This window comes from Cibotium barometz, chromosome 27, assembly GCF_041138505.1.
Source record: "Cibotium barometz isolate CiBa-2024 chromosome 27, ASM4113850v1, whole genome shotgun sequence".
NCBI classification, from domain to species: Eukaryota; Viridiplantae; Streptophyta; class Polypodiopsida; order Cyatheales; family Cibotiaceae; genus Cibotium; species Cibotium barometz.
The window spans coordinates 33,018,841-33,045,824 of record NC_141072.1 but is presented as its reverse complement, the minus strand read 5'-3'; the positions used below and the strand labels follow the sequence as shown (position 1 = coordinate 33,045,824).

General features: G+C 44.4%; 1 protein-coding gene across 7 annotated transcripts in view; it reads left to right on the top strand.

Moving 5' to 3' along the window:
* LOC147623305 (uncharacterized) overlaps positions 1–21,789 on the top strand; it is a 42,697-nt gene extending 20,908 nt beyond the window's left edge. Inside the window, exons 5-9 of one of the 7 annotated variants that reach the window (XR_015269367.1) lie at positions 14,211–14,336; positions 14,548–14,640; positions 15,025–15,194; positions 20,920–21,269; positions 21,488–21,789. Coding sequence is in view for 1 of the 7 variants with exons in the window: in XM_086821417.1 (XP_086677543.1) it covers positions 14,211–14,258 (48 nt within the window). In the remaining 6 variants the exon portion in view is untranslated. The other 6 variants (XR_015269364.1, XR_015269366.1, XR_015269368.1 and 3 more) reach the window with 6 other exon arrangements.
* Positions 21,790–26,984: the final 5,195 nt, after the last annotated feature.

Genomic DNA, 26,984 nt, shown 5'->3' with positions numbered 1-26,984 from the left:
TGTATATCAGAGCAGAGTTACACGCCTACATCTCTCTGTCTCTTGTGCTGTTTTTCTGCCTTCGTTTTTGCTCTCGTGTTCCCAGATTTGGTCATCATCTCCGCTGCGTATTCTGACATGGTATCAGAGCAGAGTTACATGCCTACATCTCTCTCTCTCTTGTGCTGTTTTTCTGCCTGCGTTTTTGCTCTTGTGTTCCCGGATTTGGTCATCATCTCCGTTGCGTATTCTGACATGGTATCAGAGCCCTAGGCTCTAGATAGTTCTTGGGATTTGTGTGAGCAAGAGGGGGACTGTTTTGTGGCTGATTGGTGGACTGTTTCGGGCTGATCGGGAAGAGGAGAAGCAAGAGGAAGGTGGGCTGATTTGCTGGACAGCCACTTGCAAGTTTTATTTCTTCTTTGTTCCCACCCACCCACCCTTTTCAGAGTACATCCCTGCTATGGCAGATCTATTTGAGATGGCCGAGAGACATGTGAAGATCCCGACACTCCCCACGTTCCCGGTGGACCGTCAGTTGGACGGGAGCAACTACGGCATATGGAAGGTGATGATGGAATCCGTTCTGGAGTCCTACAATCTCGCCGATTTCGTCGTTGTTGGTGTTCCACGGCCGGAAGTAGAGGAAGGGGAGTTACCGTCAACCCGAAAGGACCGGGAGGCCCAGACACAGATGTGGGATCGTGTCAACGCCAGGGTCCGTTCGTTTATTTTCCTCAACTGCACACCACAGGTAATCAATCATGTAAAGCACATGACGCTGGCCAGAGGTATATGGCAGCATTTGGCCTCACTTTACAACAGGGTATCGCCCATGAAGAGGATTTCCTTGGAAGTACAGATGCGGGTCATGAGCCCTGCAAAGTCGTCGACGATGCGGGAGCATATTAACAAGCTGCAGGCTATTCAGCAGGAAGTTCTTCAGGCTGGGAAGGAGATATCGTCGGAGGACATGGCCATCACGTTGCTGTCACATTTGCCCTCTTCGTACTCAGCATTTTACTCGTCGTTGATTACCACTGGACAGGCTCAGCACCATCACGTGGGAGGAGCTTGTGCCCATGGTCCTGGACCAGGAGGAACGATTCACGAACCCTCCTCAGGGTGGAGGTTCGGAGGCCTTAACTGGCCAACGGTCGAAAGGCCGTAACTCGGGCAAAGGGAAGGCTTCATCGGAGAAGTCTTTTGAGAAGAAGTCCGACGTTGACCGCGAGAAGCTGAAGGCAGAGAGGACCTGTAATGATTGTGGCGAGAAAGGCCACTATTGGAGGCAGTGTCCCAAGCGGAAGACCGAGAAGGGTGAAGATTCCTCAGCAATCATGAAGACTTCGGCTTTTGTGCACCTGGAGGTGATGGACACCGATGCTTCATTTTCTTCAGGCAGGGAGGAGATTGGAGGACTCTCCGCATTTGATATTCGGGAGTGGATTCTCGATAGTGGTGCTTCCAGGCACATGACTCCTTCCCGTTCCGGTTTACAGGATCTCCGCAGGTGTTCTGGTCATATTCTTATTGGGGATACGTCCACTATCCCAGTTCACAGTGAGGGCAGGATGGAGATAGTTCCCGATGGCAGAGGGGGGAGCATTCCTCCCAGGTGTTGTATGTTGCGGCACTTGGTTTTCATCTGTTGTCAGTGCATCAGGTTTGCAAGACTGGCGTACGGGTGGAGTTTGATGAGCATTTTGTTGCTCTCCGGGACAAATCAATAGGCCAAGTGGTTTGGGAAGGTGGAGTGGAGAATGGAGTTTACAGGCTTTCAGCACTCTCTCTCCCAGGTCCTCAGGATTGTGATGAGTGGCAGTTTGGTTATGGCTACTCAAGTGTGGATACGTTGCAGGTGCGGGCTTTCCGAGACCAGGTGGTGGATAGCTTGCCAGTAGATGGCAGCAGTTGGCAGGAACTTTCCAGTACTGATGTTGGTGGTTCTTGTGTTCGTCAGTCAGAGGAAGCTGAACAGGTCACTTATGCTCTAATGTCTCGTAGTGTTCGGGACATAGAACTTCCAGTAGTTGAGGATGTTCTTTCCACGGGGACCTTTCATAAAGCCAGGCAGGTGACAGGTGCTTACTTGCAGAAGGAGGTGGTTTCTCCAGGCTTTGTGGTTCCGGATTCAGAGGGGGTGGTTGACAGGTTTCGTCAGGTTTCCAGGACTTGCTTGTGCACCGTAACAGGTGTTGATCCTTGTGAGCAGTGTGATGTCTCTGTGATTCAGAAGCTGTATGGTTCATGGATCTGGTTGATGGACACCGGATTGGACGGGAGCTTCCTGATGAGGCAGTTGAGCTCTTGGTTGCAGATGTCTCTTTGGGAGGCAGGATTGCGTTTCCTGTGGTTTCTGCGGCATGCGAAGGATCATGGACTCTTGTACACAGGAGGGGGATTGTTGGATGGAGTCCGACTCCACGGTTGGAGTGACTCGGTTTGGGGAGGAGATCCGGACACGAGGGGATCTACTTATGGCCCAGGAGCAGTTTCACGGAGCAGCAGGAGGTTGCATAGCAGGTTTGGGCTTCCACTGGAGGAACCCATGGTCATCCAGAGGCACTTTGTTCGTGAACAGATCGTTGCTGATGACATCTTGCTGGAGTTCTGTTCGACGGAGGACAGTACGGTGGACCTCTTCACGAAGTCGCTCTCTCAGGATTGGCTCAGGCGGCACCCCAGCTCCCAGTGGTTGGTTTCACAGCCAGGAGCTGAGAGGGGGTGTTAGAAGTCATCTCCTGTCTAGATATATACACCAGGGCCTTTGTTGTGGGTGTGCCCGCCCTTATGAGGTGTTTTCCCATTTTTCCCCACTCTCCGTATTTTTCCCCTATTTTTCCCATTTTTTCTGAGGCTTGGGAGGGCTGCCAGAGGGTGCCAAGAGCAGTACAGTGCTGGCCAACTGGGTGTTTATCAGTCGTGGGCACTCTTGCTGCTGGCCGACTAGTTTTGATCAGTTTTGGGCACCAGATTGCTGGCCGACTGCATTTATGCAGTCGTGGACCTTTTTATTAGTCGTGGGCTTTTCCTTATGCTGGCCGACTGCCCTCTAGAGGGGTATATATAGGTCCTCAGCCCCCATACCTCATTTGTATCATTCCTCGGGATCTTCTTGTGTATATCAGAGCAGAGTTACACGCCTATATCTCTCTCTCTCTTGTGCTGTTTTTCTGCCTGCGTTTTTGCTCTTGTGTTCCCAGATTTGATCATCATCTCCGCTGCGTATTCTGACACCGGTAACACCAATACTGGATCCGAAGTAAGCTTTTCTTTAAGCTTTTTGAAGGCTGTAATTTCTCGATCAGCCCATGTAAACGGAGTTGCCTTCTTTGTTAAGGCATGAAGAGGCGAAGCAATTTCAGCAAAATACCATATGTACCGCGTGTAATGTAGAGAAACATGAAAGCTAGAGCAGACTAGAAATGGAACAAGAACAAAACAAAAAAATGAAAGACAAAGAGTTACCTTGAGATGAGTGTAGACAAGACACAAGATTGATACTTTCATTGATGTGACACCTACAATATATAGGTGAGAAGTACAAGATTGAGTAGATTGACTTATGGGATAAATGTAGAGGTGCCACATGGCTTTAGACTCAAGACACAAAGACTTAAGTGAAACTAGACTAGAAATAGTACACCTAGTGTGCACTTATTTCCAACATAGACTCAAGACACAAAGACTTAAGTGAAACTAGACTAGAAATAGTACACCTAGTGTGCACTTATTTCCAACACCCTCCTTAAGTGGACACTAGGAGGAAGACAAAAAAGACAAGACTAGAAGATAGACATAAAGACTGATAGACTGAGAGACAAGACATGAGAGACAAAAAATCCTGAGACACCCCTCCTCAAGTGATATCCTCATATGGGTCCACAAGGGTAGGGACAAGATGGATCTAAAACAAGACACAGTCAGATTGATAGACAGATAGACAGACAACAGATAGATAGACAGACAAGACTAGATAGACAGAAGACTGACTGTAGACAAACAGATGGACCTTGAAGACAACCCCTCCTCAAGGGCAATCGCTGCCTCTTGGGTAGGGACAAGAGAGAGGTCAAAAAGCATAATGAGTAAGACACTAGAACCCCTTGACCTACATCATCGGTGGTCAAAGTGGTAGACAAGAAAGGTGAAGTAATCAGAAAGCCCATTCCTCATCATGTGAGGAATGAACAGCAAGATCTGCTGTTGCAGATGCTGCAGCAACATGTGCTGAGGCAGATGCAGGGACTGATGTAGAGGTTTTAGAGTAGCAGTCCTTTTCCCGGTGATTATCACGGCCACAAATGGTGCATGGATGAGCCTTGAAGCAGTCCTTCTCCAAATGATTAGTTTTTCCACAATGGGTGCAAGGCTTTCTTACCTTAGATCCTCCTTTCTTTGCTAAAAATGCAGTGTCAGTTACCTTTTGTTGTTTTGTTCTTTGCTCTTCTTGGAGAGCATTGATGATACCTTCAAGAGTAGGATTATTGTGATACTTGAAGGTAGTGACAAGAGTAGCATAGGTGTCAGGTAAGCTTTTGAGAAGCACAGCAATAGCAATATCTTCGGAGATGGGGGACTTAGCTGAACCATAAGACTGCGAAAATAATTGACATGAGAGGCTATAGTAGCTCCCTCTTGCATATATAGATCAAAGAATGAGATCATAAGTGCAATCTTAGAATTTTTAGAGCGGGCTCCAAAAAGGGTATCCGAAGTGATCCATGCTCGAGAAGCAGACTGTATGTCGGAGATGTGATGAATGTAATCATCTCCAAGACCGAGCAGGATGATAGCATAGGCTTTGTCATTCTTAGCAGTGGGAGCATAAGTGATAACTTGCTCAATGTCGGAATCTTCGGGAGCAGCATGGTGAACAATGTCCCAAAGACCTTTCATAAGATGGCACTTGATTTTGATTTGCCAAGATGTAGAGAAACATGAAAGCTAGAGCAGACTAGAAATGGAACAAGAACAAAACAAAAAAATGAAAGACAAAGAGTTACCTTGAGATGAGTGTAGACAAGACACAAGATTGATACTTTCATTGATGTGACACCTACAATATATAGGTGAGAAGTACAAGATTGAGTAGATTGACTTATGGGATAAATGTAGAGGTGTCACATGGCACTAGACTCAAGACACAAAGACTTAAGTGAAACTAGACTAGAAATAGTACACCTAGTGTGCACTTATTTCCAACATAGACTCAAGACACAAAGACTTAAGTGAAACTAGACTAGAAATAGTACACCTAGTGTGCACTTATTTCCAACACCCTCCTTAAGTGGACACTAGGAGGAAGACAAAAAAGACAAGACTAGAAGATAGACATAAAGACTGATAGACTGAGAGACAAGACATGAGAGACAAAAAAAATCCTGAGACACCCCTCCTCAAGTGATATCCTCATATGGGTCCACAAGGGTAGGGACAAGATGGATCTAAAACAAGACACAGTCAGATTGATAGACAGATAGACAGACAACAGATAGATAGACAGACAAGACTAGATAGACAGAAGACTGACTGTAGACAAACAGATGGACCTTGAAGACAACATGTAATAGGAACACAATCCTAGAAAGTTGCGTACATCATGCACGGTCCTCAAATCTGACCAATTAAGAATTGCTTCCACCTTCGCTGGATCCATACGGACTCCATGCTTAGACACAATATGCTCCAAGAAGTGAATCTCTTGCAAGAAAAACTCATTCTTCTTGCCATTAATAACCAGCCTATGGTTCCTGAGTTTTGCAAACACAATGGCCAAATGCCTTCTATGCTCTTCCTCAGTTTGTGAATGCACAATCATATCATCAAAGAATGTGCCCACAAACGCTCTATGAGGCCTGAAAATCTTGTCCATCATTCTGTTAAATGTGGCAGGTGCATTTGTCAAACCAAAGGGCATAACCAAGAACTCATACAACCCAAACGTGGTTCGAAATGCTGTCTTATGCATATCCTTGGGTCTAATACGTATCTGATGATACCCGCTTTTCAAGTCAATGCGACTAAAGACTGTGGAGCCCTGTAAGCGGTCCAAAATGTCATCGATCCTCGGAATGGGGAATCGATTCTTGATGGTATTCTTGTTCAGCGCCCTGTAGTCAATACACATGTGCCAAGAACCATCCTTCTTTTGCACTAAGAGTACAGGTGAGCAAAAGGGTGATGAGCTAGGCTGTATCAACCCTTTATTCAGAAGCTCTTGTACCTGACTCATAATTTCTTCTTGTTGGGCTGCACCACAGTTGCATAGAAACGCGTTTCATACAGGTTCGAAACGTATGAAAGGTTTCGAATTGTTTCGTCCTGCACGAAACACGTTTTTTTCATCATGCATATTTTAAAAACCTTAAAAAACGAATCCTTTCGTGAATCGTACGGCGCACTTCGTTCACGCTTCCCAGTGGCGGCCGCCTGTGACTTCGCCGATTTGTGTGCCAGCCTTCCATCGCTCGTGTCAGCCCGCCTGCTCCTTGGTGTCCTTGGGCCTTGTGGAGGTCTTCCAAAGGGGTAATGTCATGTTTTGCTTTATGTTGGTTTTCTCTGCACAACTCACAAAGCAGCACACTTTTTTCTCTTCCATCAATATTTATGGCATATCTTCCACGGTCCACCCTTGCTCTATTGAGGCCTGACTTCTAAGGCTATCTACCTTCTCTTCCCCTTGCTCTATTGTTGGCCAAGATGACAGTTAAAATCATGAATCATATAATGAGATTAGTTTATGTTCTGTGTCGTACTTGCAAGGCCAACAATCTGCATTTATCCCCGCCTTGTAGGATGCCTCGAATAGGTGATTCTCTTTGGAACAATGTCACCTTCGAGTCTAGATATGGTGGCTCGGCATTACGTGGCCCACGGCGACAATCTACACTTGGGGAGAATTGGAACCCCAAGTTGAAGGAGGAGGTGGATATGGCGGTGGCCCGCTTCTTCTTCCACGACCACGTTGCCTTTCAAGCGGCTAAGTAAGTGCAATCGATCATTGCCAATTCATCATTCATGTTTTCATCATCCTAGTCCCCTTCTCATTAGTAAATTACTTTCTTGAATAGGTCGGAATACTTCAAGGTCATGGTTAAGAAGATTGGGGAGTATGGCTCAACCTATACGCCCCCCTCATCTGAGAGCTTGCGCACTACATTGCTCGAGAAGGAGAAGCGCATTGTAGAGCAAGCGGCCGACAACACAAAGCGGCAATGGGAGAGAAACGGAGTCTCCCTCATTGTGGATGGATGGAGTGACACCCGCACGAGGAGTATTCACGGCATGGTTGCATATTCCCGCGGCGAGATGTACTTCATCTCATCTCATGATGCATCCGGCACTGGGAAGAGCGCGGATGTGCTTGTGGCGGAGTGGGCTACCACCATGGAGATCGTTGGCTCCGAGCATGTAGTGGGCTTTGTTGCAGATGGGGAGCCTTCCAGTAGGGCGGCGGGAGCTATTCTCCAAGGTATGTATGGACGTGTCACGGCGTCCTTTTGTATGGCTCATTGCGTAAACAACCTCCTCAAGGACATCGGGGCATTACCATGGATCAGCCCGCTCATTGAGGAGGCCAACACCATGGTCTCCTTTGTCCTCAACCACCAAAGACTTCGGCATGAGTTCAACAAGAGGTCCTGTCTCTCTCCTCAAATATTCCGACATCCAGTTTGCCTACAACTTTCTCATGTTGGGCCGGTTGAAGGATTGTAGCGGTGCTTTGAGGGGGCTTTTCCTTAGCGACGAGTTTGTCGCCATGCAAGAGTCCCATACAAACACTGGCCAAGAGTGTAGGCTACGGGCGGATGACGCCTCTTGGTGGGAGCGTGTGAAGACCACAAATGCTATGGTGAGGCCCATAGTCCACCTATTGAAAATTGTAGATGCTATGCAACTATGCATAGGCAAGGTCTACGAGGCCATGGATCGCATGATAGAGAAGTTGAAAGACTTCGTGCCTGACGAAGACAGATACGAGGAGATCCATGCCTTGTGTGTAGGAAGGTGGAATTCATACTACTCTCCATTGCATGGAGCAGCTTATGTGGCAACAAGCAGGAGAGCGACCGGGAGGTGAGCGCTGGATGGAGGATCATCTTGGATCGTCTTGTGCCTGATGCATCGGTTAGGCGCAAGATTAGGGACTAGCTTTCGATGTACAGGTCATTTCATGGCTCCTATGGCTGTCATGATGCACAGGTTGACCGCTCCAAAGTTGGTGCTGCTCTATGGTGGGAGGACTTTGGTTCAGATGGACCGGAGCTGCAGCAGCTTGCCATCCGCATACTTAGCCAGGCCGTCAGCTCCTCTTGCTTGGAGCAACTTTGGAGTACCTACAGCCACATTGCCTCTAGGAAGAGGAACCGACTCGGGGTAGAGCGTGCCAATGACCTTGTCTTCGTCAGCGCGAACTTGCGAATGCTTTGCAAGAGCGTGACCAAGAAGGCAGATTCCTTCACCGAGTGGGAGATGAGTCAACAAGAAGAGCAACAAGAGGATGAGGTGCAGGAGCAGCATGCCAGTGAGGATGAGACTGAGGATGAGCTTGATGCTTCTTTGGCACAAGCTACCCATGACCATGAGGCGAGCACTTCACGTGGATGATCATTCATGGATCATGATTCATGGGCCTTACTACTTAGCTCTAGCCTCTAGCCTCTAGTCTTCAGCACTTTTTTGTCATTGACTCATTTGAGTCCGTCCATGTATTCTGCCTCCTTAAGGCTTGGTCCTGACTCTTGACTCTTGAGTCATGACTCATTTTGTATCTACTTAATTATTAATATGACTCAAAAGCTTACCATTTTAGTGTAAATTTGTGCTCATTTTGATGTACTTCCAAAGTAGAATAAGTGTAGAGTAGAAAAATTTAAAAAAAAAGTACTTTTTGAGTGTCGTTCTCTCCCCCGTCCCCGTCCCCCGTCACCGTCCCCCGTCCCTTGTGACTATGAATGCTCCTCACTCTCCACCTCCTCTCGGCACAATCTGCATACCCTTTTCTCTCGGGGGATCCGTGCTGCTCTGCCAGTCTCGATCTGCAATCGATGTGATGAGACTCTAAGCTGACCGATAGCTACTCGGGAGCCGTGTGGTAAAAAGCCCTCCATGTATCTAGGCCTCTCTATAAATCCATCATCAGTGATACTCATGAAGTGATCTCTGTAGTATAGCATCTTCGGTGGAAGAGGCTGTGTAGGTGATATCCGTGTCTCTCGTGTATAGAGCTGCCATAGGTCCTGTCTCAATACTCTGTTCCTCTCACTATGAGAGAGACGGATATGTGGTGCATCTCTGTCATACTGGAATGGTGGTAGATGATCCCTGTCTAGGCCATGCTGTGAGAACCAATGTGTGACCTGTGCATACCATGATCCTCTGTCTCCTGCCTTAGTCAGTTGTCTAGATGCCTCAAAAGCTCTGTATGACAATTTGTCCTTTGGCATCTCTCTGAATCTGTCTAGCAAGCATATAGTCTGGAATATGGCCTCTACCATCATAGGAGGCGCAGAAAACTCTGCTTGGATAATGTCATGAGGTACTGACGGTTTGCTGCGTATCATGCGTGCCATCATGAGGGCCTGTGGTCTCTCTATTTGTGTCCACCAATGGGTAGCAAGGCCTGGCGCCCATACGCTGCTCCATACATCAGTGCTTGTGTGACTAATGTGTCAAATAGCCACCCCTTCGTTCGGGGCTCTTGAAAATGCGCCTGGTGGCACTGTCTCTCTAGCATAGCCAATGCTGCATATCCCCGTGTGTCAATCTAGCTCTGGCTGTTGAACCCATGGTGAAGCGCGTGGCTGTTTTGCAGAGAAGGTAACCCCTAGGTACACGTATGATGTCACCACCTCCACCTGGCATCCTGCGAGAGTGAATGTCAGCTGACTCTTGCCCTGTCTTGATGCATGAAAGACAATAACCTTGGTTTTCCCAAGGTTCACAGTAAGACCCCTCTGTGTGCAGAAATCATCGAGTGCATGTAGATGTTGCTGTAGACCTCCTGGAGACTCAGACACTAATACAATATCATCAGCATAAAGCATAATATGTACTGAGGTACCTGCTAGATCAACTCCATCTCCGCCTCCCCGTGTAATGAAGTCAGCCACCTCATCAATGTATAACCCAAATAGTGTGGGGGAAAGTGGGCATCCTTGCTTCACACCAATGGTGCTAGCAATAGTCTCGGACATACCTCCTGGACATTTGACTCGCCCAAAAACCTGCTCATATAATGCATAGATGCCCCATGTCATATCTGTTGGTATGCCAAGAGACTGCAGGCGCTGAAAGAGCCTCTCTCGTGGTATTGTGTCAAATGCCTTGCGGAAATCCACAAAGCAACAATAGAGCTTTCTCTTCCTCACTCTGGCCTGATCAATCATACATCTCAAAGTGAATACATGGTCAGTGGTAGAGAAAGCTCTCCTGAAGCCTGCCTGCCCTGATGAGCGTAAACCTGCTCGCTCGGCATATAAGCTAAGCTCTTGCTCCAACACTGCACCATAGAGTTTGGCCAACACGTGGCCAACCATAACCATCTTGTAGTTGCTCGGATCGAGCATATCCCTTGTTTTGTGGATCGGCACAATGGTGTGCATCGTCCACTCCGCAGGCAAACCCTCTGCTAGTGCCCTGTTAAACATGTGAGCAAGAAACGGAGCCAAAGAATCTACCGCATATCTGAGATGCTCACGATGTAGGCCCATATGGTCGGCGGCCCGTCCATGCTGTAGGCGGCAGATAGCTTCCTTTACCATCGAGTGGGTAAAGAAGCTAGCTATGGTAGGTCGAGGCTCCTGTGGCTGAGGTATAGGTGGCTGCTGTGGGGCATGGTATAGGCCCTCTGCATATGTGTGCCATGTCTGTGGGTCTGCAATGGGTGTCGGTGTCCGGGTCTCTCTGAAGTGCCGCCATGAGATAGGGCTATCTCTACTCATGAAGAAATGGAAGATCTCTAGCTCCTGTATCTCTGCGAAGGCCCGCCTTTTGCGGCGAGTAAGTCTCATCTCTCTCCTCGACTCCTGCTCTGTGATGGCTCCCAAGGCTCTCTGTATGCGGAGCCGTGAGTATCACTCGTCATCATACCATCTGTTCTGGGACATAGTCCCAGATCTCGCAGGCTCTCCTGAGTGGACACGATGTGGGAAGCTCTGTAATGCAGCCGTGTGTAGGAGTGATGCCAGTTGGGCTGTAATGGTATCCATAGGTGCCAAGGGATCCATGAGTAGGGGCCCATCCTCTACTCTGCCAGTGTATATGTCTGCCATGTCATGTGTGAAGTAGATGGTAGTGTGTGGCGTCGGTATGTGGGGGGCTGGTGATACTGGTGATCCGGCTAGTGAAAATGCCAAGTATGTATGATTTGCCCCAATAGGACGAGGTGGGATGGAGAATGAGGTGACAAGCTGTGATGCCTCCAATATGTTGACTCCCACTGGAATCCCTCTACTCGAGGTAGCCCTCTCTCTGGGCTCTGATGTGTCTCTGTCAGAAGTATGATGTCTCTCCCCACCATAACATGCTCCAATCGTCCAGGCTGCACCCATAGTGAACCATTACAGTTCCATATTGCCATGTGTATCTCTGTGAGTGGCTTGGTCTGTGTCCCATAGGCCCCAAACCGCTAATCCATGGGCCGGCCATCAATGATGACCCGACCATCTTGATAGAAGGCCTTCTTGCCTTCTCTCCTCACGTGTAAGACTCGTGGCATGCAAGCTCTCCTATGCTCTAGCTGCATCCTTGTGAGATCATCATCCAAGAAAATAGGAGCTCCCTCTAAGCCTCGTAGTATGACCCTCTTCCTCATGAAGGTGACCCTCTCCGTCTCTCCTGCAAACTGTAGGATGAGGGCTCGCTTGCGTGTTGAGTCTTTCCCGACTCTCCATGCTTTGGTGAAGGGGAGAGGGTCCTCTTCCCTGTAGCCTAGCTTCATGCATAGAAGCTGTCCATCTTTCTCGGGAGTGGAGTTGGGTGTCTCGGCTATACCTGTGACACGAATGTTGAGGCGGCGGGCATGCCTCATCTTCTCCTCCTCAATGGTGGTGTGAATGATTTGATGTTCTTCCCTTTGAGTCTCCTCCCTCACTTCTTTACGGATGTTCTTCCCTTTGAGTCTCCTCCCTCACTTCTTTACGGATGTTCTTCTTCACCACCTCAACCCATCCTGACTGCTTGGCTTCGAGTTTTCCCTCCATGTCCTTTGTGAACTCCTTGGAGATCTCTTCTTTGATGGCCGTGAGAGTGTTGTCATTGATCTCCCCTTCTTCCTTCTCGGTGTTCTTGACGGCTACCAGTTCCACTTTCAATGCACTCACCTCCTCCTTGAGTGCTGTGTTCTCTTGTTCAAGGTCCGTGACCCGTGCTTCGAGGGCCATGATGTGCTGGTGTAGTTTGTTCTCCACCTCATTGAGGTTGGAATTGGATGTCTTCTTGTTCTCCTTGATTAGTGCCTTCATTGCCGTCTCGAGGGCCTTGAGTTTCTCTTGGAGACTTGGGGCCATTCCTCGAGATTGCTCTGCAGCCCTTCCCACAGGCAGAGAGAGAAAGAAAGAAAGAAAGATATATTAACGTCTACAAGAGGCCAAAGTCGACCTATGAGACAAAAAATAATACAACTGTGTTCTTCTGGTCATCGGAAGAAAAGAAACAAAAGAAAAAGTGTGCATGTGTCTGGATACAACTGTGAATCATCATGGATCGGTGGAGCCCATATACAAACAATATAAGGGGGGTGGGAATGTGGATGGAGTGCTAAGGCAAGATGCATCTCTATATGCTGAAGGGGTAGTACAAGCATGCTATGCAGATCTATGTCTAACTCCATCCAGTGCCATAAGAGGGATATAAGATATCATACATCGCCGATGCTGAGGCTGTGAATGGCATGAACATGTACCCTGAGTCTGAATGAAAGCGAGCTAGCCTCTCCTGTGTCTCCATCTGGTGTCTCATTCGGATAGCTGCTATCTCTCGGTGACGGAGTCGGGGTGCTCTATGTCCAGTCTGTCTAGGTCTCCTCCTGGCTCTCAATTCCTCTGCTCTCTGTGCGGTCACCCCACGTGGTACATCAGCTGGCACTGGCATAGCTCTCTGGAAGAAATCTGTGAGCTGGGACTGTCTCCCACCCCTAGTGGGAGCGGGTGTCTGGAGGAGTCTCTCTTGAGAACTATGAAGCTCTAGTAGTAGTGTGCCAAGCTGTTGCTGGTCCGAGGCCTCCATCAACTGATGTAGTGAAGAGTGCTCCTCAAACAATCCTGCATATCTATCTCTGACCTCCTGGTGGGCTCTACATCTACATACAAAGTGATCCTCAGTCTCCACCTCCTCGCGGCACAATCTGCATATCCGCTCAGCTTTGGGAACCCGTGCCGCTCTCCCAGCCTCTATCTCTAGCTCATGTGATGAGACTCGTAGCTGTCCAATAGCAACGCGAGAGCTGTGGGGCATGTATACATCCATGTACCGCGGTCGATGTATAAACCCATCCCCTGAGAGAGAGAGAGAGAGAGAGAGAGAGAGAGAGAGAGAGAGAGAGAGAGAGAGTTATGTTGCTGCCTTGGGGGCCTGAGAAAGGGGGACACGCAGGCGGGCCAGCATAGCGCCAGCAGGGCAGCGAGGCGGAAGGGCTAGTGGGTGGTAATAGCAGAGAGAGAGAGAGAGAGAGAGAGAGAGAGAGAGAGAGAGAGAGAGAGTATTTTTGGCAGCGCAAGCAGGCTAGCACGGGGCGTGCGCAGCACAAGCACGGCAGCTCGGGCGGGGATAGGCGTAGCACAGCGCGAACAGGGCAACGCCAGGCGCAGCACAGCCAGGGTGCGCAGCGCAAGCAGGGCAGGACCACCAGCGTGTAGCGCAAGCAGGGCAGGACTTGCGCGATGTCACGCCATGGACCTTGCGAGAAAGAAAGAAAGCTGTAGCGCGAGCAGGGCAGGACGAGAGAGAGAGAGAGAGAGAGAGAGAGAGAGAGAGAGGGGGGGAGAGAGAGTGCATGTCCTCCCCTCACGGGGTATCATGCGGATTGCAGTGGGCCAGTTGTGGGTGTGTATATGTCAAGATATCTGGCCCTCAGTATGAAACCATCCTATGTAAGCCTCATGAAAGTATCCATGTAGTACTGCCATTTGTGTGTGTGTGTGTGTGTGTGAGAGAGAGAGAGAGAGAGAGAGAGAGAGAGAGAGAGAGAGAGAGAGTCAAAATTCTCCTTCACTTTTGGCATGCAGTTGGAACTGGAAAGGAGACGGCTGCAAGCACGGGGAGCTAACCAGTAATTCATTGATGCATAGTGGCTAGGTACAGGTCAAGACAGGTTAAACATGCAGATGGTTGAAAAGATTCTTAGCTCAACTGTAAGTAGCATTTCTGTTGGAAGGGATAGTAGGTGCACATTACATTCCCATCTGAAAACATTTGAATTCTGAGAAGCTGTTATTCACTATTCTGGTTGTGGGGGTCTGATATTAAGTTGACCATCCACATTAACAATCAAGTCATAGTCAGGAATGTATACATTCAAAGGCTTCAATGTTAGAACACGCTCTTAGCCAGAGTTACTTACAGCAGGTTTGTCAAGTTGGATGCTCACTCAAAAGGAAACACGCATCAGGAATTGTTCACCAGTCCTGCATAAGCTCCTCACCATGAAGGAACCAGGTGCTGTAATTGTTACTTCTTGTCTCTTCTTATGGGGCGAGCTTTTGCATGTGGCTTTAAAATGATAGTGTTTTACACACACACACATGTAGCAAGCAAGAGGAGAGAGGTGGAAGCACAACATTCAAAGTAGATAAATGAGAATGAGTGAAGTACAAGTGAAGTGACATCATAAGGTTACTTATACACATTTATAAGAGTGTGTATATATGCCCGAGGAAAAAGAGAGAGAAAGTGTCCCATTGTTGTGTGTAGAGAAATAAGTCAGGCTAATCTCTCTTGCAATGAGCTTCTCCCTGACATAATGATAATGTATCTCAATGTGCTTACTGCAAGCATGAAACGTTGGGTTTCTCGCAACAGCTAATGTACTTTGGTTGTCAGGGAAGATGGAGGTGGAAAATTGGTGTCCAACACCGAGATTTGCCAAAAGGCGTCTGAGCCATACACACTCTACAATTGTTGTAAAAGTTGCCATGTACTCAGCTTCACATCTCAAAGTGGCTGCTGTCGGGCTGTTTCTTGCTGAGCCATGATATACATGAATCACCAAGGTAAAAGAAAAAGCCACTAGTGGACACTCGTGTTTCGCAACATCTAGCCCAATCCGAATCACTAAAAGCATGTAGCTGAATATCAATTCCTTAAGCATAGAATAGGACAAGGGAGTGAGTGTTCTATAAGTATCTAAATACTCACGTTGTTGCTTGCCAATGCTTACTTCCAGGACTATGCATAAACATGCTCAGTTGGGAGACCCCAAACTAAATGTTTGGCCTTGTATTACGTAGATAGATGAGGCATCCAATAGCCTGTTGATAAAGTGATGCATGAAATGGTTCACGTTCATCTTGGTGTAGTGATAGGTTTACGGTCTTCAAGACCAAACCGTGTGAGCCTTGAGGAGCCTCTGTCAACATCACAATACCATTATCATGCTGCATGAATTGTATGTCCAAATAATAATGTAATAAGCCCAAATCTGTCATGTCAAATAATACATGTAATTCGGCTTTGAAGGCTCTTCTCCTCATTAGGGAGGCTTGAGCAGCATGTCATCAACATATAAAACGATGATTTAAAAAAAATCTTTATTTCTCTTTACATAGAGGGTACTCTCAGTTGGATTGTTGCAAAAACCATTTGCAATGAAGTAAACATTTATCTTCCCATGCCATGCTTTGGGAGCTTACTTAAGGCCATATAAAACTTTTCTCAACCTACATAGTTTAGACTCCTGTCCTTTCTCAATGAAATACAATGAAGAGGGCTAGAGGCACAATCCCTCCCTCTTGAATCTGTCTTGATTGCAAGATGTGCCTATCTGTACTTCAAATACATCTGGACCAACCACTTCCTCGTAAGCTTGAAGTATATCTAGATAGTGCTAAAAGTACTTCTCTGGCATCCATTTCACATCCAACAGTGAAAAACTCTTGAATTCCAAGAGGAACTTTCTGACCACTATCTTTCCTCTTTTTTCTCACAGAATGAAACACAATCTGTTTTGGCTCTTCCACCCCTGGTGGATCCTTCAAAACAAGTTCCTTGGGGGATAACCTGTACATGGTTTCAATAAACTGTCACGGAAAACTTTATATATCTTCCAATGATCTGAAAGGTCCAATTGCTGACATATATGGTTGATCTTCTTGGTATCCTGAAGGTCCATATACCATCATTCCTTGACTTTGGCAATCTAAAGATAAAATTCATAGCAATATTCTCTCACCACATCTTTATTCTGTCTTCTGTGGTAGCATAAAGATCCTTTATCAATGTGAAATCCATATGGTAACCTATAGAAACCTCATGGCTCAAGGCTCTCCGAGATAATGCATCTGCTACCTTGTTGTCTTTGACGTTCATAGGCCACAGCATGGACTTTTTGGTTCAAGACTCCTCCAATGCAAGCTCATCATGTTCAACCACAAAAGAAAGGTCTAGAATATCCAACACTGGTCCTTTGCTAGCATAAAGTCTCAACGCTTCAAAAAGGATTCCATTTCAACTTTGGTCGACAAAGATCCCATGGCTTTATTTGTCGAAATATGCAATGGGCTAAGCACCACTGCAAACCATTTGTCAAACTTCCTGGCATGATGTCAATCTGATGATCTTCCGATCTCTCTGGCTTCTTTGCCTTCCTTTCCCTTACATGTCTTGAGGAAACTGCATCTGAAAGAGTAGGCCTAGGAGTAGCTTCCTTGTGTCATCCATGATAAATAGAGTTGGTTGCTCTAGATCCTCCTGCAATGGTGACTCCTTTGGCCTAGAGATAGGCTTTAGTAGCTTCAACTCCTTCGGCTTCGGTGGCTCGATTCTTGGTGAAATCTTCAAACATTTGAGCCCTTCTTTGGTCCTTTTCTTGCCTGGCTCTCCAAGCTAGAACTTCTTCGCCTTTGAGATCGTTTGAATTGTTGGAAGTCATGGTACTCTTCTGATGAGCATGGTTCCCATCCTGAAGTCCTGGATCGGCCTCTTAGTTATTCCCTTCATGAGGCCCTTGGTATCCCTCTGCTCTCGACATGGCTCTGTCACCCCAAGAAAGTTTCTTCAAGAGAAATCTTGCTCTGATACCACTGTAAGCCCAGCGGGGCGTGCCGTGACAAGACTCAACCACATGTCCAAGACAGAAAGATATAGAGAGAGGGGGGAGAGAGAGAAGGGAATAGGGATCTTGCATAGTACACCACACTGAGTGGGAAATAGGCTCTACTCCCTTTCAGGAATTTATTTAGGAACAATCCACGGACGTGTTGGCCAGGATCAATACAATCAATGAATACAAAAACAAATAGATATGCCAATGTAGGATACCCAAGTTGATGTCGATGTCTAGGCACAAGATCTCTGTTGCCGAGCACACCACGGGGGTGACCCACAAGTATATCTCACTGGGCTAGTACCAAATCCAATATCCAAATCCAAATCCGATGAATCCAAGTCCAAGTTTCAAGTCCAAATCAAATCCAAAACCAAGTCCAGATCAGGGTCACTGCGAAATGCGTTTCACTTTCCCTGAAACGCGAAACGTTTCATGCATGGAGTGAAATTTCAAGGCGGGCATTTTTTTTTTTGGGGGAGCAAAAAGAGACTTCTATTAAGTATGAGAAAAACATACAAAAATCACAGCTATAAGCCATCTTCTCAACATTCAGAAATGGGCATTCAATTCGATGTCCAAATTTGGGGGTTTTGTCCAATTTGGGACAAAATCCCCTCCAATTCGAGGGTTTGAGCAAAACCCCTAAATTCAGGTTTGATTCCGGTTTGGGCAAAACCCCCAAATTGGTTGCCCAATTCTTCCATCAATTTGAGGATTATGATTGATTGATTATTGAACTGTTGGTGTGTATACTTTCAGCTCTTTTGGCACCATGCCCAACCTTGAGATTTTATGTATATAATCGTTTCAGTCGATCGTTTCACTGGCCACCTTCTCGTGGTGAAACGTTTCATTCCAAAATGAATCGTTTCAGCAGTGAAACGTATCGCGGTGACCTTGGTCCAGATCCATGTCCAAGCTATATGTCTAAGTTCCATGTTCATGTCCAAGTTCCATGCCCAAGCTCTATGTCCAAGTTCTCCATGTCTATACTCCATGTCCAAGCTCTATGTTCCATATCCAAGCTCTATGTCCAAGTTCAAGTAGTCCAAGTTTCCATGAGTAATCTCCACAACTCTTTCAACCTTGTCGAAGAAGAAGAACATGGAAAAGCTCTTTTTGGCAAGAAAATTGATATAAAATCTGTTTTAATGGTTTTTGGGCGATAAAAACATCCAAAAAGCAGTTTTTAGGGTTGAGGATAATACTGGCATGGTATAGCTCAAGGATGAAAATACAAAGGAATGAGGGTCTATTTATAGGTGAGGGAGGCCACTAACCAAGTCCAACTGGATTCTAGAGCCCTCTAGCTTTGACCCAATTTGAACAAGATTTGGATCAATTTAGCTCCCTTTTTGATCTAGTTTGCATTAGGAGAGAGAGGAGAGATAAAAATATCACATTTTTTTGAATTAAAAAACCCAAGCAATGATGATGAAGAAGGCACCTAGCTCAAGTGGGTTTCCCACCTTACTGAGGTGTCAAAAATGCATCATTTCACCTAAATATCTCATTTGTTTTTACTAATATACCTTAGTTTTTAACTAATACTTTTAGCTTTTTGGTCCAGCTTAGTCTCCTCTTCCAATGGTGCCCTTGGCTCACGGTCAACCCTGTTTGACTTTTTACTTTTTCTTGCTTTTTGACCAAGAATGGTGCTTTTTCTTAGTCAAACCTTATGGATCTTGTCCCCATGTCTTCTTCCACTTGTCTGGTGTCCAGGCATGGGTTTCATCATGTGAAATAGAGCTAGGAGGGCCAAATAGCTACATAGACAAACTAGCTTCCCATGAGTAGGTGCTGGTAACTTTGCATCACAATTGCTAGGACTCTTGTTATAATGTGATAGAAGTCCAGGTGAATTTTAATCTTGGCAAGAGTTTTTCAAAACCCAAGTGGGTAATGCATATGTAGCTCATGAATCTGATTAAATCTTGACCAAAAGTGGTTTTATACGTGTAAGTAGGTTAAGATGTAAGAAAAAAAAATAGATGTAAGTTAATTAAGCAAATGAAAGGAGTTGAATGGTCTGCATAATACATCTGAAATTTGAGGCTTGTAAGGGAGCCATACATGGTACATAAGAAATTTGGTGCATGGAAGGAGACCATAATGGGCCAGTTATACAAAGGACAGCCCATACTTTAGCTTTGGAACTCAAGAAGCTATGGACAAGAGACAATAGCTGGTGTTTACATTCTCAAAGCATCACGTACAACAGAAACAAAATTTGTATTGGATTCCTAACACAAAATATAGCTTGATTTGTCTCGTCTCTCTACTAGGCAGCACTCATGAAGCAATATGAAACGCACTTGTGCATCAAAAGAATGATGTAACATTTACACTAATTGCAGAACATGTATTAGCATAACATGTCTATATGTCATACGCTCTGACATCAATCACATCATTAATCAAATTCAGAATATGAAAGCTTTTGATACAATTCAATGTCTTAACCAGATAATTTAGATGAAAATGGCAATAGTCAAGAAGCTTTTAATGTTCTTGTATGTTGAATTGCATGCTTATGTGAAAAAGAGAAGCGTTTTGGTTTTTAGCCTAGCGTGTTGCGCACTGCTTGGCAAAAAACAAATAGCTGTCTCTATGTTTATCTTCACAGCTTGGAAATATGCTGACAAAATGACTTGTAGAGTCAATGTGGTACACCATAAATTCATTCGAAGTACTCTTGTTGCCTCCTGCAAATGATGAGATAGGGTTAGGGTCTCCTTGATCACAGATACATTTCATTGCTCCAAACCATTAAGATGAGTTAGTTGGATTAGAGTTTAGCTAATCGCAAAAGTTAGGGTCTGGTTGATTACAAAAAATAGGGCTAGGCTTTGGTTGATCACTAAGATGCTTATAAGGTTTACCTACAGCAGGCATTAGGACTGCAATATGCTTGATCACAAGCACCTTGTTGGCAAAGAAATTGATCAAGTTATCACCAGAAAAACTAGGCCCTAAGTTGTAGCCGATATTGGGTTCACAACTTGGCTTAATACAAGCATTCAAGACGATGTTTAAGTGATCACCACAAAGAAATATAGTTAGGTAAGGGTCGGTCAATTAGAAACACTTTGATGAGAAAAGACATGCCTACCTCCATCACTAACATGCTGCCTCTTGGCTTGCCTGTTCTGTTCTGATGTACTTATCGTTTGTTTTGAGCCATCTGGTGAAGAATTGGAGTCCAGACTCTAATTGTCTTTTTTGTCTTTCATCATCATCATCATCACCACCATCTTGTGAATCATGTGAAGTTTCCACTCCATTATAGTCTCCTTATAGCCAGGTTGCATTTTACTCAACCTGGGACTCACTGTACTGCAGCTTTGTATCCCCTAGTCATCGTCCCTTCTCTACCGCTACCACATCCTTCACACACATGCCATCATCAAGCCCAGTGGCATCATAGAACTCCTGCATCTTGTTGTACATCTTATCTTCAAAAGTGCGTGGAAGGCCATGGGCTAGTGTCATTTTGCTGTAAACTGGCATTTTGCAATCTTCCATGTTTTGATGTCCATGAAGGCCCTGATTAAGGATAAGAACTTGCCTTGCACGGCTTTTTCGGTGCGTTGACCATGGCCATTTTTCTTCATGTGCTTTAGAACAATGTTCCATTTGGAGGTGGAATCATCCCAGGTCTCGTCTTGCAGGCAGCATTTCTGGGCAGCAGAGAGAAGGCTGTACGCCTTGTCAGAGCTCCATGTCTTCCAAAGGAGTGGGGGATTTTCCTTTGTGAGCCGAATTGCACATCCTCTTGTCCTCATTCTGGCTTCCTGGCAATTCTGAGCTGTTGCTATGGCAATGGCTATGGCTATAGGAAGGCATTCTAACTCCTTCAATTTCCATTATCAAAGCCCTTTCTTCCTGTGCGACGCCACAAATCAGTCAATTTATCTACCGCAGGTCCTATCATTACTTGTTCTTTGTGGCGAGATTTGCCATTTTTTACTTCACCAGCAACAAATGGGCGGATGAGAGGTGCAACCTCTTCATGATTGAGGTTAGTATCAGTGGCCATTTTCACTACTTTTATTAACCTTAAGCTATGCCGTTGCTTGCAAAAATCTCACAAAAGGCAAGCCTGCAATAAGAAATTTGTAGTCTGTGTTAATGCAGTTATTAATAAGATCTGTCAACATTTGTAGCAAATAGAAATCAAACAATAAGAAAATCAGTTAAACATATTTAACTGATTGTATTACTCGTATTATTGATAAGAAATGCCGCACTTCTATCAATTATCCTCCAATTGATGGAGCAACAGTTGCAAGCTGATGATGATTTGAGAGGAGCGAAATACCTTTCTGGAGCAGCATCAGACAGACATTTCGGATACCCTGCAAATGTAAAGACGTTCACAACATGAGTTTAATAAGCTACGTTTGCATGTATCATCATGTATGTGGGGCCAAAAGAATCTAGCGTTCATGGTCAATACGATAGTATGCATGCCGATTGTTTGCATGCACATGCATACTGTGTGTATTGTTAATTTGTTTGCATGCATATTGGAGCTTCTATATGACAATGAAAATTCATTAATTATGTCATATAGAATTCATTAATTAGTCAATATAACCTTACGAGTTATTGTCTTTCTAAAGTTTTAATAACCTTATTACCACCCACTTGAGTGGCCCCCGGGTGTACGGAAAAAAACCTTATTAATTAAGGTTTTACTTTGTGGCAACTAATCTCTATCAATTAAGGTTTTACTAGTAGATTGAATACACACACACTCTCTCTCTCTCTCTCGTGCACACACACACACACACACACACACACACACACTCTCTCTCTCTCTCTCTCTTCATGCACACTCTCTCACATAGAAACTCTCTCCCTCTCTCTCTCTCTCTCTCTCTCAAACACACACACACACACACACTTAAATAGATTTACACATATATATAATTTTAATGGTAGGGATGAGTGGTGAGGTGTGCTCACTCTCAAATAAATGCATCTTTCATGTAATCTCTCTCTCTCTCTCTCTCTCTCTCTCTCTCACACACACACACACACACACACACACACACACACACACACATGTACACTATTTATATATGCATGCTTACATACCTATACATACACATACATACATAATATATATAAGTGTAAGAATGTATACAAAGATTTCATTGAAAGATGTGAGATGAGATCTTCTTAGATTCAAATTCAAAATTGCATTGGAAGATGTGAGATTTGGCTCCTCCTCACGCTTGAAGGAGGAGTGGGTATTTTGAAATAGCCCCACCTCCTTTGCCCACGTGGAGGGAGGTGGGGTTGTGGTTAATCGTGTATAGATGCCATTGAAAATGGCATCTTTCCGTAGCAAGCATAAATGCCCATAAGGCAAATGAAGCTTCTAGCCTTCTAGTCCCTTGTTCTCACTTACTTTTCTTGGCAAATTTCCATGCATCTTTTTACACTATAGGCCACTTGACTAATGGCCCTCATCAATACGACTTGTTGTGCTCATGGTGTTGCACACACTCGGATTTTTTCCCATCTTATATAATTGCATGGTAACCACTTGATTTTACCATGGAAATGGCCTTCACTTAATCCTTGATGGGTGTCCACCATCAATATGGCTTGTTGTTCATCGTGTTGTTCCTTTTGTGAGGAAGAAGAACATTTCATCATTCCAATCTAGGGACTGAAATTTTAGACAATTCTGCATTCAAAAATTGATTCATTACCTCATCAAGGTGGTTCTATTGTTTCAATTCGAGACAACAAGTCTACAACTATTGATTTCTAAGTATGTCGAATGGAGAAATCAATAGAAGAGCCTGATAATCTACAGGAAATGCCTACTGATTACTCATAAGATAATGCATGAACTTATTGACATAGTAAATCATCCCAAAAGCTTCTCGTTTCGTGGTGGAATAGTTACCTTCTTTGCACTAGGACATCATATTTAACTGGCATATAGTAGATAGGGTAGCACCAACCCTCCTACAATTCTTATGTCAACATGCTCCTAAACACCATATCAAATGCATCAATAAACATGTGGAATGGTTTGGAATAATGTGGTGTGGTTGCACAATTGGGGTGAGTGCCCACATATTATCATACTGTGCATTCTTCTTTGTTAACAAATACATCGGATAAGCTATGTCAAACATGAATCTTAAGAATCAACCATGCCACCAGATGTGGCCCAATTCTTTATGGTTCGGAGGAGCCTTCAATGCTTTGATCACCTCCATCTTTTTGGAATCTAGTGCATTACGGTGGTGGACACTATTTGTCCTAAGAGAATGAGAATACCATTGGGTACCATTATATGTCCTAAGAGAATACCATTGGCTACCAAGAATGCGCACGTAACTAGATTCAAGCATTTGGGTATAATTTTTCTCGACACATAGACACACATAAGAGGTACTTCCACCAACTTTGCTAAAGTCACTAAAATACCTGCATAAAGTCAATAAGGCATTCATAAATTATTTCTTGCACCATCCTCCTTTGAAATGTCGTGGAGCATTCTTAAGACCAAAGTTCAGAAGAATATTACTGTAGGATTCTTAAAACCAAAGGTCATAACATTGGAAACAAATGCTCCCCATTTAGTCACAAAGGTTATCTTCTCTCAATCTTTCAATCAAAGCCATGAGGACTATTGTATCTATTGAAGCCATCCAAAAATGAGGTCTAGGTGAGATCTGCTACATCCAGCAAGGAATTTGTAACTGGTAGTGGGAATGGATCCATCTTGGTTGCTATGCTCAGCTTCTTGTACAGACATGTAGCCTTTCATTCTTCTTTGATACTATCACTATGGATCACAACCAATTGACTTTATCCAACGGATATATGAATTCGACCTTTAATATTTTGTTGATTTCTTCCTTCGTCCCCCTTGCATAGCTCAAATTCATATGGTAACACTGTTGCTTTTTTATAACTTTTGTATTATCACCATAGGTGATAGCCCAGCTTGCTTTATCCACTGAATAGATGGATTAAACCTTTAATAATTTGTCTATTTCTTCCTTCACCTCCCTTGCATAGTTTAGATTCGTCCAGTAACGTTGCTACTTTATCACTTTGGTACTATTAACTCAATTTATCCACCAGATAAGTAAATCTGACCTTTAATAATTTTTATGTTTCTTCCTTCACCTCCCTTGCTTAGTTCGAATTCATCTGGTAATGATGCTACTTGATTAACAATAACTCCATTTTCCTTAAGATTGATGTGATGTTGGTAAAACTGAGGACCACCCCTTTCATGTCTTGTTAGCTCCACGCAAACAAATCCACATATGATCATAACAAATCATTCAAGTTTTTTTGAAATTTTGGATCCCTAGTTATCTTCCCAGGACATACCAATTCCCCCAACAAGAGTAATCCCCGAAGGATTTCTATTGTGTTTTATCATACTAAGCTTTCAATTTAGTAGTAATCCTCATTTGTATTTTTTCTAATAAAAACTTAAGTAGCTCTTATGTAGAGTAGTTAGGGAGTGCTATGCCTTATTTTTTGCAAGCTCTCTCAAGCTTTATAAGAAAATGAGCGTGGTCCTCTTGCAAGAGAGGAGAAATTCCTTTTTATTATTTCTTTCATATTCTTTTCAATAAGTAGAAATCTTGTAGATATTTCATGCACGATAGACTATTTCTTAGCATCCTTCATTAAATGTTATTATGTGGAATTGGCATATTGTTATACACATTCATAGGTTTCTAAGCATGTTATATTTTGTGATTATCTATGAAACGTGGGAAGGAAGAAGTCCACATAACACACATGTCTTTGGGTATGTCATTTATGTGATATTTTCTCTATTATGGTTCTTTTGAATGTAGGGATGATCATTCATAGCATCGAAGGCTCGCATTAAGGTGTTTGACCATGAGTGTGATGAAAAGAAGTTTTTGGGTTATGTTAGAATGATGGGAGATTGTACCTATAGTGCCATATGCAAAGAGATTGTGTAAGATGGCATTGTAAGTGAATCTTTTGAGTTTGTTATTGAAGATGAAAATGATGACGGAGTGTGCACATTGAATGCCACATAAGAAGAGCGTTGGCAAGTGGAGAGCAACAAAAGTATTGGCATAAATAGGTGTTCAAGCATGGTTGATGGTGGTGGGCCCGCAAAGCGCATTTGTAGAAGCCTTAGAAGCTAGCTACATGAATGCAAGGGAAGAGGGTGACAATCTTCATGGTGGGAAAGTCGACATGCTCAAAAGTGCTTTACTATCAAAAGAAACTTTTAAGCTTTGGGAGGTCTAATGCCACAAGACTTGTAAGAAGTTAAGGGAGAGAAATCCACCTAGAGATGACAAGTTTCAGCTTACAATGGAAGATGTTGATGGGGCAAGCCTTTGATTTGAGTTTGGTGTGATGAACGTAGAAGCTCTTATGGATCAGAAATGATTGGAGGCAAGAAATCTTCATACTCATGCTTGTCCAACTTCTTGAAATTTCACATTCTTGAAGGTTAATCCCATAAAAAATGGCACCTTTCGAATTGAGGGCTGAAGTTCGATACACTAGCCACTCAAGAAAGTAGTACAACGGACAAAAAAAAGATGATTGTGATGATGCGGTGGCAATTTTGGCAGCTATTGAGGAGATGAATACTTTCAATAATACTCATGAAGGTAAGCATCAAATTCTTTCTTGAAGCTTTGCAACCAAACTTTTATGGAAGACCTTTGTTAAGGCTCATGAAAGATTATTTTTAGCCCCTTGTTTTGGCTCTTTCTTGAGGATTTTTGCTTGTGCTTGGTATGTAAGTATGATGGAAAGTGGTTGCACCTATCTCCTCGAGATTCAAATCTATAGACAATTCTAATGGAAAATCTCACACCACTACATGGAGGAAGACCACACCAAATCAATCCTCTTCACTCTTGACACGATCCCAGTAGAAATATGCAAGTGAATGGGTGTGTGTGGGAATAGGCCCTTAGCTAGAGATTGTAAAAGGGAGTCCGTAATTGAGTGGGTAGCAGAAAAGGTGAGAATAATCTATTGAATGAGAGAATCAAAGGTAGCATGAGTGAATATAGGGGTGTGGAAAGATTCTAGGAAAAGGTGTCCCCAAACGTAGGGGAGGTAGCATAAATCAAGGAGAAATCAGTGGAGTGGGTGCTTGGCACCTTGTGGTAATAAAAGCTATAAATTGAGGCATTGGCATAATGAGAATTTGCTAGTTTTTGAGTATCCATGCCTACATTATACTATTAGATTAATTGTGCACTAATCTTGCTTTAATCACTCTAATTGCTTGCTAATTATGTTGATTCTTGCATTTGATCCACCATACCCTATCACATTGTTGCAAATTCAACTTGGTATTAGAGCCTAGCTTGGCATTCAGTTGTTGCTTTAAGCCTAATCACCTTCTTAAGTACTAATTAAGTGCTAATAGCATTATAAGCCATTTTTTCCACCTTCTACACAGTCAATGGAGCTTAGATCTCTCCCTCCACACAGCTCCATCGCCTACAAAACTCACACACATTCTTGCCAACACACTAGCACCTAGGCGTGGCGCTTCTGAAGGTCAAACCACCGTCGGATGCAGCTAGGAATCGCTAATTTGCTAGCGCCTTTTTTTCTAAGAAAAACTGCAAAATCACCAGCATGTCTTGGAATTAGAAGCATTGGAGCTAGCCCAAGGGGTTTTTGGGTGTGCTGAACACGTTGATGGCCTCAAAACCTTGAAATTCGTCAAGGA